This window comes from Mastomys coucha, unplaced genomic scaffold (genome assembly GCF_008632895.1).
Source record: "Mastomys coucha isolate ucsf_1 unplaced genomic scaffold, UCSF_Mcou_1 pScaffold12, whole genome shotgun sequence".
NCBI classification, from domain to species: Eukaryota; Metazoa; Chordata; class Mammalia; order Rodentia; family Muridae; genus Mastomys; species Mastomys coucha.
The window spans coordinates 35,509,922-35,519,738 of NW_022196894.1; the positions used below are offsets into that span (position 1 = coordinate 35,509,922).

The window sequence follows — 9,817 nt, forward strand, 5'->3', positions numbered from 1 at the left end:
ATATGAAACTATTGCTTCAGCAGTACTCAAAATCTTTGTTACTTTGATGTGACTTTAAGGGGAATTGGGGAATTATTTCTGTAGAAATATTGCCTCTAGTCATTTTAATGCACCTTAGTCAACAAGATCCAGGTTTAATCAGAAAGGCAAAGTCTACCTTCTCACTGTCCTTTCAAATATCAAAAGTGATGTAGAATATCTTCACCAACCTCATTGCTAACTAAATTCACGTTCAGATCAAAACCAAATTCCATCTTGCTCTTTTCTTAAAATTAAGCTGTGAAGGTGACCCTGGTGACATGTACTGCAGCAAGAATTTTGACTGTAGATGGAAGCTATGTAGATGGAAGAATTGTTCTTAAAATACAGATTCTGGCCGGGCGGTGGTGGCGCACGCCTTTACTCCCAGTACTTGGGAGGCAGAGGCAGGCAGATTTCTGAGTTCAAGGCCATCCTGGTCTACAGAATGAGTTCCAGGACAGCCAGGGCTATACAGAGAAACCCTGTCTTGAAAAAAAAAAAATAGGTAAAATACAGATTCTTAGGGCTCCCATTTGCTTACTTTCCTTTATCTGCTTCATGAGATGCACAAGGGGCTATGCTCGGGTCCTCACTTCTTAGGGTTTCTGCATGTTCACTTCCTAGGGCCTGGAGCAGTGTGTTGTCTTTAGGGAAGGGCAGGGTGGCTGTTCGGTTGGTTATAGAAGCATTGGGGTACCTGCTTACACTCCACACGGAGGGAAGGAGAGCACGGCCCTGGCCTGTCAAATGTTTGTCTTTGCAACGGCCGTCACTGCATTGTCCCAAGCTCTGAACGCTCCATCTTCCCATAGAGAGGCAATAAGCAGCTTTAAGCAGGTTATTTCTTCTTCCTTTGTATATCGTAGTAGTTAGAATGGTATCTGATGATTTTGAGTATAGGTGGATAGGTGGATGGATGGGAAAGTGAGCGGATGAAAAACAGACAGAAGAATAGGTAGACAGAACTGGACAGGCACCCACATCACCCATGTGTCCAATTTCTTTATTTCTTGCTCTTAGGTCATTACTATGTTGATAAAGAGCTTTAGTTCAATAGAAACAAAATACCAAAAGAATGGAAGCATGGTGGGCTTTGTCAGATTTGTTGTGACTCCTGAAAGCTATGTGAACACATCCATTTAATATAAAAAAAAAAAAAAAAAACCAACACTGAGAGCTATTCAGTAGCACGACAGGTTACTCTGTAGAGCACATCCATCTATTGAAAGTATGCAAGCAGGCCCTGGACAGTAATCCATAAGAACTGAGGTAGAGAAGCCTTCTGTATAAGGCAGAAGAAAGGATCATTTCCAATGTTCAGACTTAGGGTTCCGGAAGAGGAGACGAATATGATTCTTTCATATTCAGACTCCGTTATCTGTTGTGATAAAGAACATTTAAGAACTGCATTTCATAGAGACCATCTGTTGATTATTACATGATAATGTACTGTAAGTCTGAAGTTTTGTCCTGTATCATTACACATACATACGCACACGCGCGCGCACACACACACACATACATACGCACGGGCGCGCACACACTCACACCACTTTACTTTCTAGACTGGGAAACAGAACTGTGGTGAAATCATGTGCTATTGTAGACTATTTGATGAATTTGGAATATGAAAGCCTAGAAGAGATACTGTTTGGGAGGGACTGATGTTTTTATGGGTCTTGCCTTGGATAATAAAAATAATACCGATTCTACCTTCCCAGGGAACTGCATGAGTGAGTTCATGGGACTCATCAAAGGTCACTATGAGGCAAAGCAAGGTGGATTCCTGCCAGGGGGCGGCAGCCTGCACAGTGCCATGACCCCTCACGGCCCGGATGCAGACTGCTTTGAGAAGGCCAGCAAGGCCAAACTTGAACCGGAGAGGATAGCTGACGGCACCATGGTAAGCAAGTTAATACTTCAGGGGCTGCCTCTGCACTCCCCAAGTGTCTGTAGAGAAAAGCAGTTAGCTTTTATTCTTCAAAGTCACAGAGGCAGGGTGAGGAGAATTTTGTGACTTCATGCTCATGTTATGAATACATACAGCATTATACACAAGCTACACTTCTGGTGTGACCGTGTAGGAAGAGATTGAACCAAGAGTAAGACCAGTTCAAATCCTAACTCACTTCCTATGCAGCATCTCCACGTTTGATTTCCCCATCTGTAGAATGGGTGCACTATCCAGCCAGAGGTCATCTGTGAGTTATAACTCCTTATGGAATGTTCACTAACTTCAAATGCAAGGAAACATTATTGATACACTTTGAAGGGTCTTGGTGTATCTAAATGCAACCCGGTGTGTGTGTGTGTGTGTGTATGTGTGTGTGTTTTCCTATCTCAGAGTATTCTGTGTGGGAAGTAGTCCTGAGGACCACAGTATTGGAGGAGGCAGAATGTCGCTGTTAGCCAGTTTCTAAAGCCAAGGAGAGTCAAGCGTCCTTTGTCTTACGGTAGCTAGGATTGTGAGCCGAAATTCTCAGCTGCTTTTTCATTTTCTTTGTTCTCCTTTGGCATGGGATGAAGCTGATGGGATTTAGACCTTATTTTGTATTCCTCTTGTGTCAGGCTGTAAACACTGAGGCGGAACACAATTGCAGTTGGCTGCGGTACTTGATTTTATTTTATTTTTATTTATTTATTTTTGCATTCTTAGAAATAGACTCAATGGACCGCAAGAAATAATTTTATGCTAAGGCATCATGCAAACTTACTTCACATTTTAAAACAAATGGCTTCACTGCTACATAGGTTAAAACTCATAACACAGACCTGCTGAACTCAAAGCCTGGCTTGTCAACCCCCTAGCGTTAGTGGCCCACCTGTCCACTGGGGTTGGCTTTTAGTTCAGGTCCAGAGCCAGAGTTGCTTTCATGGAGAAAGGGACATGGAGTCCCTTAGTCCTTAGCCCTGGCTCTGTTACTCCTTTCAAGGATCTGCTGAGAGTATCTATAGGAGCCTACATCTCTGTGAGGTACAGTTTACCAATCTCAGGCTGTTGCCTCTGACAGCCCTCGAAAGAGCACAATCCACCATCGAGTTGTTCCTGAGTTACCCTTGGGTCTCCAAATGGGGTTTTGAAAGCTGTGCTACCACAGGGCGGTATTCCACAAAAGTGAGGCATAGGGTTGTTTTTACACACTGTAAGGACTTGAATAATGTCTAAGACCTGGATTGCTAGTGAGATGGAGCTGCCCTGGGAAGAGCCCTTGGTATCTGAAGGCCCAGAGTATCTAGGGGGCACCCTCCACAGGCACTTGCATGCACGTATGTATACTTGCACACAGACATACACACATAGACATAAATAGAAATTGCCTAGACCTAACTTTGTGTCTCCTTTACCAGCGCCCATTATGTAACTTAGACACAGATCAATCTCTCCTATCCTTATTCCAGTGTGAAGTGGTTAATGTCATGTGACCCTTCACAGCTCAGCCTCACAGTGAAGAAGCTCTTAAGAAGCAGACAGCAGAAGACAACAACAATAATGGCTGTGACACTTGCCCTCGTGTGTGAAGAGGGCTTTATACTGCACATCTCATCCAAAATCCTACCTCAAAGCCTGTCATAGAAGTCAGGCAAAGACACATGACTCCCTGATGCAGACAAAGAGAAATTAATGTATGTGAGATCCACCCCAAATATTAATGCAGGTGTTCTGTGTGGTGACACTGGAGAATTACATAATTTTCCCTTGGCCCGTCTGTAGTGGTTTTGATTTCCTAATGAGAACAAAAAGAATCATAAGGTTTGGGTTGTTTGCTATTAGTTTATATGAGACACTATAGATAGAAATGTCAACAGCAGATAAGAAGTTGCAATGGCTAAGATATAGAGACTATTTTTCAGCTTTCTTTTACTGTACCAGAAACATTGAGACATGGGGGGGGGGGGGGGGTGTGCAGCATCAGCTCCATTTCCTCTTCTTTCTTCCTTTCCCTTTTCTGACCTGAGCTCTTGGTCAGGCTCCTAAAAGGAGCTAAGAGCTCATATCGGCCATCTCTTACCACCATGAGCTACTTCCTAGCCCTGAGCTTTGCTCCTTCCTTTGTGAAAAGAAAGTACGTCACACAGGAGAGTATGTCTAACAGGCCCGAGCGTGGCACACATGGTACCAGTAGGTTTTACATTTTACCCTTCTCCTTCTTGCTAAAAGCCATTAGATTACCTTTCTGAAGCCAGCCACCAAGCTCTATTTCCTTATTTGACCAGTTCCTCCTCCTGAGGCTGACCACCAAGGTCCAGCTATCAAAGTATTAAAGTCTAATAATCAAAAGCCCCTCCCCCCATTTTGGTCACATGATTAATATGCCCAATAAAAATTAACCAACTCATCCTAACTCAGAGTTTCCCCCTTTCCCATTATAAATTGCCATTTGCCTTTGGACCACATCTGTCTATCCTGAGGCAGCCCTTTGTCCCTCTGGGGCAAATGTCCCTTCCTCTTCTCCTTTGTTCCCTTCCTCCTTTCCCTCATCCTCTGTCTCCTGTCTTCATCTCTTATTCAATGCCCTTTGTCCCTCTGGGGCAAATAAGTCTCCTTTGTGCTGAGAATTTGGACTTGAGGTGTCTTGTGCTAAGTCCAGTCCTTCCAACACATATAAGAACATCATCACAAGTGATGGTCCTTAAGAAGAAGATCCCAGGATACTCTCACATCTGCCCTTGTAAACAATGTTGCCTCCAGAGTGCTATGAGCAATGCTAGTCCTTCCTGCCCAATTCCACCCCCACAGAATTAAACTCAGGGGCCCTAAGTAGATAGAAGCTTTGCATACAGTTTCATCTGCTGTATGCAGATGGTTTGGCCAGGTCCAGAACCCAGGGCTTGGGTTTCCTTTCTTCATCATGGCAGTACATGTAAGCATAAGTCCCATGTTTTGTCTACCCAGATCTTCTCTAGGCATCTAACTAAACATGCTTTTTTGGTCACCTTACCTCTTCTCATCTCCATCTTAATTCCTATAGGCGTTTATGTTTGAATCTTCCTTAAGTTTGGCAGTCACCAAGTGGGGACTCAGGACCTGTACTTGTTTGGATGAGAACTACTACAAATGCTGGGAGCCTCTTCGGAAACACTTCACCCCCAATTCCAGGAGCCCAACAGAGCCTAAGTGAGACTGGAGCCCTCTACTGTGATTGAGAACAGACTTGCCTGGCTTCCTTGAGATCCTCACACCTCTGGCATTATGGGGACAGTGATTGAAATAAGAGCTCACTTGTCATAGTCAAGAAACTCAGAATGTTTGTTGGACAGGAATTCAGAAAGGCCTATGGCTTTCTAATTACTCAATAAATATGTGTTCTGTGGAAGTTTTGAATGGTCATTTTCAAGCCTTAGTTCAGAACTGGTAGGCCAGATAAGCCCATGGCTGGGGGAACCAGGGGTAGGGACATTTCCCATGTGCTTTGCCTTGGGGCTTAACTCATAGAGCACAAGGCCAGGTATCTGCCAGAGACTATGGACAAGGAAGGATCCGTTAGTACTATGAGCTGAAATGGAATCTTCAGCCAAGCCTTAGGGTCAGCCCAGGGGTGGGAGAATGGAGGAGGTCAGCAGAGTTCCAGACAACCAGCCATCAGTGTAAACTGGATATCCAGGACATCTAATTCTGGTAGTAGTACACAACGATATGAGACAAGAAATCCAGACACCAAGGACAAGTAGAAATCCATCTATTCAGGGGAGCGGCTATCCGAGAATGCCCAGATCTGGGTTGCTCTAGTCCTTACAGAAAAGGTCCTGTATCCTAGGAAACCCGTCAACCTCCTTGAGCTGGGACAGTTGTTCATGCTTCTGTTCATTCATTTATCAATCCATTTGGTAATCCTGTGCGGAATCCCTACTATCAGCCCTAGAGCAGGGAGCTATGGATGAATGGTTGAAAGGAAAGAATCAGATTCCTCCTTAGGGAGCTCTCGGTCTTGAAAGACAGAGACAGTAGAAGTTGATACCCAAGAAGGAGGCCACAATAAAAACAAGGTGCAATTGTATCACAAGCTGAACCCAACAACTTCCTTTATAAGGTCTACACCCCTCCCGGTATGGGGCTGATCAAGACTTTGGAAGTAGGTTGACTGTGTTCTCCTGGGGTGAACAGATACACAAACCAGAACAGAACTGTGGTAAGTGATAGCTGTCATGAGTGCTCTAGGATTAGCATACACACTCTGGTTTGTTGCCATAGCAGCAGCTTAAATTTGTTGCTACTGAGTTTTCTTCTACTAATATTTGGTAAGACTCATATGAGGACCCAGGGGCTCGCTAGACTGCCAGATGAATTATAAGACGCCCAGTGAAATTTGAATTACTGATAGGGCATTAATAATTTTAGTGGTAACCACATCCTACCCAGCTCTTGAACAGCCTTATATTACAAAGTTACTCACGGTTTGTCTTGTCTTCAAAATTAACTAGGAAGCTAATATTTCCCTTTGCTAAAATCAGCAACCTTGCTAGAGATATCAAGGGCATAGACATAATTCTGCCTTGTAGAAAGGTTGTATTCTAATGAGGGAAACAGACAAAATAGACATTCAAGATTAAAAGCAGTAATTCCAAGCATGCCAGACAAAAAACAAGCAGATTGAAATACAACAGATAAGTTGGACTGTGGAAGACTTTCCTTCCTTCTGTCTTTCTTTCTGTCTTTCTTTTTTCTTTTTTACATATTCATTTTATAACCTGTGACGTGCCCCCTCCCAGTTACCACTTCCACCATCCTTCCCCCATCCCTTCCCCCCATCTCCTCTGAGCAGATGGGCTCCACTGGTTATCCCCTACCCTCCAGCTCCTCCCTTCAGTTCCTCAGCACTTCAAGTCTCTGTGAGGTTAGGCCCTTCCTTTCACACGGAGGCCAAACAAGGCAGTACAGCTAGTACAACATATCCAACATATAGGCAACAGCTTTTGGGATAGCCCTCACTCCAGTTGTTCAGGATCCACATGAAGACTGAGCTGCACATCTGCTACATATGAGCAGGGAGCCTAGGTCCAGCCTGTGTATGCTCTTTGGTTGGTGGTTCAGTCTCTAAGAGCCCCAAGGGTCCAGGTTAGTTGACTCTGTTGGTCTTCCAATCCCCTTCTTGGCACGTAATCCTTCCCCCTATTGGAGGAAGCCTTTCTTTAGAATGTGAGGTCTTAAGTGGGGAAGTGACCTTTAGCCAGACCTAAAGAGGAAGAAGGAAGCCTTTGGGGGTAGGGACAGGCTGGGGTGGGATAAGAAGGAAAACATGCCATCAAAACACCTTCTGAGTTCAAAAAGCTGAAAGTGGAATTGGAATGAGATGCCTATAGACGGGAGAAGCAAAAAACAGTATCTGATACTAGAAAACTTGACACTGACCTGAACTAATGAGGTAGCAACACAGAAAGGAGAACGTTTGGTTTTGAGTGGACGACTTGTGGAAAGTGGGGTTGGGGACAGGGCTGGGAGGGCGGCACAGCTCGTGGAAGTTGCATTTTGTGGTCTTCAATAAATAAACAAATTAATAAATAAGGTACAGATATCTTTGAGGATAACACACTAGTATACTTTCCCAATGTTTCTTAGTAAATAGAATCTTTATTAAAAATTAAGCACTATTATCTAGCAAAACTTCATTTAAAAATGATAGAAAATAACCGTTGTGACTGAAGCTATGTCCAATCACCGATCACTGCGCAGACCAACCAGCTGCTCTCAGCTACCCACCACTCTTGCTGGTGTCAAATCAGAACACAGCAAAAAGAATGGCTGTCTAGGTATAGCACTCAAGCAATGGCAAATGGAAATTTGTGAATAAAGATGGAGGCTGTCTTGCTCTGTACCTCTGAGGTTTGCGGTTTTAGCTCCGGTTCCCTGCAACTCTTGAAAGGATTAAGCTCCACCCAGAGGCACAGAGGTACTTCTCACTACTGCACCCACGCCCCCCACTTTCCCCTTCTCTCTCCAGTTTTCATGGTACTTCCAATCCCAAACTAAGTCCACCACTAAAGGCGTCTACTGACAAGCCCCAGCCTCTCCTCCACGGAGTTACGGACCCCACATGGTTAACTCCATGCTGTACCCCAGCACCGCAGCTCTGACTCACTCCTGATGCTCTGGATATCAGCTGGGCACCGAGCTCCTCCTGAGGCCAGATGCACAGCGTGGGTTTCCATACACTTAGCACCCAGCACTCTGTACTTTATCTCTCCACATACAGCAGCGACTCCTCAACCTGAGACAAGATCTCACCCCAGCCAGACTGTTCACACTAATTTAAAAAATAAAAAAAGATTTAGTTTTCTTCCCATGTGCCTCAGATCAATTAGGAAATTGTCTTTTTGCTTGGAATGAAAAATCCCAAAGAACAAAAAGCACCCTGATTAAGTTTCTTCCGGTGACAGGACGATTTCCAACAAGACCTGCTTGGCATCTCTGTGTATTTTGCCATTGAAAAGAGAGTGTGGTACCCAGTTACCCTTCTCATTTTTCTTCCTAAAAGATTTTCACTATCTAGGCTTCTAGAAATGTCCCCAGACCAGTGATTCTCAATAGGACATCTTGTTCCTTTACCCTCAATACAGCACATCCAAGAAAGCTAGGAGACATTTTTTTTTTTTTTTTTTTTTTTTTTTTTTTGGTTGCCACAACTGGTTGGGAGCCATCAGCATCTGGTCCACTGATAAGTACACTCGGTAGTGCATGGGACAGCCCCGCCCAACAAAGAGCTCTCCCGTGCTAAGCGTGAACAAATGCTAGTTCTCGGCATCAAATGTGTGTTTGATCACTCACATATCTTTAACTTCCAGTGCCCAGGATATACCTCAGACCAACCAATTAGAAACACCAGGGGTAGAACAAGACTATGGGGACTTCAGCCTCAGGCTGAGGACCACTGTTTTAGAAAGTTAACATCAGCAGTGAAGATAGCTTTGTTTCCAGAGATCTTGGTACTGGGTTTCCAGGGTCAACCGAAGAAAAAGTTTGGAAAAAAAAAAAAAAACCTGAAAGCTCCATTTTCCAGTAACTATAATGGGCATGAAGGCAGTGGCATGGGGTGAGGGATTAGTTGGGAAGTAAGAGACACTTTAGTGTTTAGACAGCATCTATCTCTTAGCACTAGCCAAGGTAGGTAAATAAGTTAAGATCTGTAAATTACTTAAGGACTGGAGAGACAACTCAGTGGTAAGAGAGCTGACTGCTCTCCCAGAGGACCCAAGTTCAGTTCCCATGTGGGGACTCATAACACCCTGTAACAGCAGAATGAACCCTATCACAATACAAGCACTGTATGACAAGTAGCTACTCTTTCTGGTGGGGTTTGGGGACATTGTTGATTTTAATATATTAGCTCTCAATATAATAATCACTAGGTAGTTATTAGTAACCACTATACATGAATTTCCATTTCAGAAAGGTCATTAAGAAGATAGGTTCTGCAGTCCAGTTTATGTTTTTATTCCCAAATGAGCTAGAGCATGTGACAGCCTCTCTAATCCGTGTGTTCTTACTTAAATGGAAGGAGTGACTTATTTCACCAGGATTTTTATGAGGGTTAAATGAAATGGTGCTGTGAAGACGCCCACATGATGAGCACCAGTTAGTGTTACCCTTATGACTCAGAGTCCTGAGCTCCTGCCTCTGGGAGACTGGTGCCCTCTGCTGTAGGAGCGGCCCAGAATGACTAGGCAGAGGTCCTTGTGCCTAAATAAGCTAAGCATCTGGCTGAAGAGGAAGGCGTGTACTTCTGATGCCGTGAGCAACAGATGTACCAAGTACAGGAGTGTTGACGCCTTGTTGTCTCTAGGTCTAAGAGCAAAGAAATCA

The 9,817-nt window shown here is 44.1% G+C and overlaps 1 protein-coding gene across 1 annotated transcript in view; it reads left to right on the top strand.

Annotated features, from left to right (window-relative positions):
* Nucleotides 1–5,336, top strand: part of Hgd (homogentisate 1,2-dioxygenase) — a 54,173-nt gene extending 48,837 nt beyond the window's left edge. The window contains exons 13-14 of the mRNA XM_031364686.1: nucleotides 1,743–1,924; nucleotides 4,992–5,336. Coding sequence (XP_031220546.1) covers nucleotides 1,743–1,924; nucleotides 4,992–5,141 — 332 coding nt within the window. The 3' untranslated portion in view covers nucleotides 5,142–5,336. The remainder of the gene's footprint in view (nucleotides 1–1,742; nucleotides 1,925–4,991) is intronic.
* The last annotated feature ends 4,481 nt before the right edge of the window (nucleotides 5,337–9,817 follow it).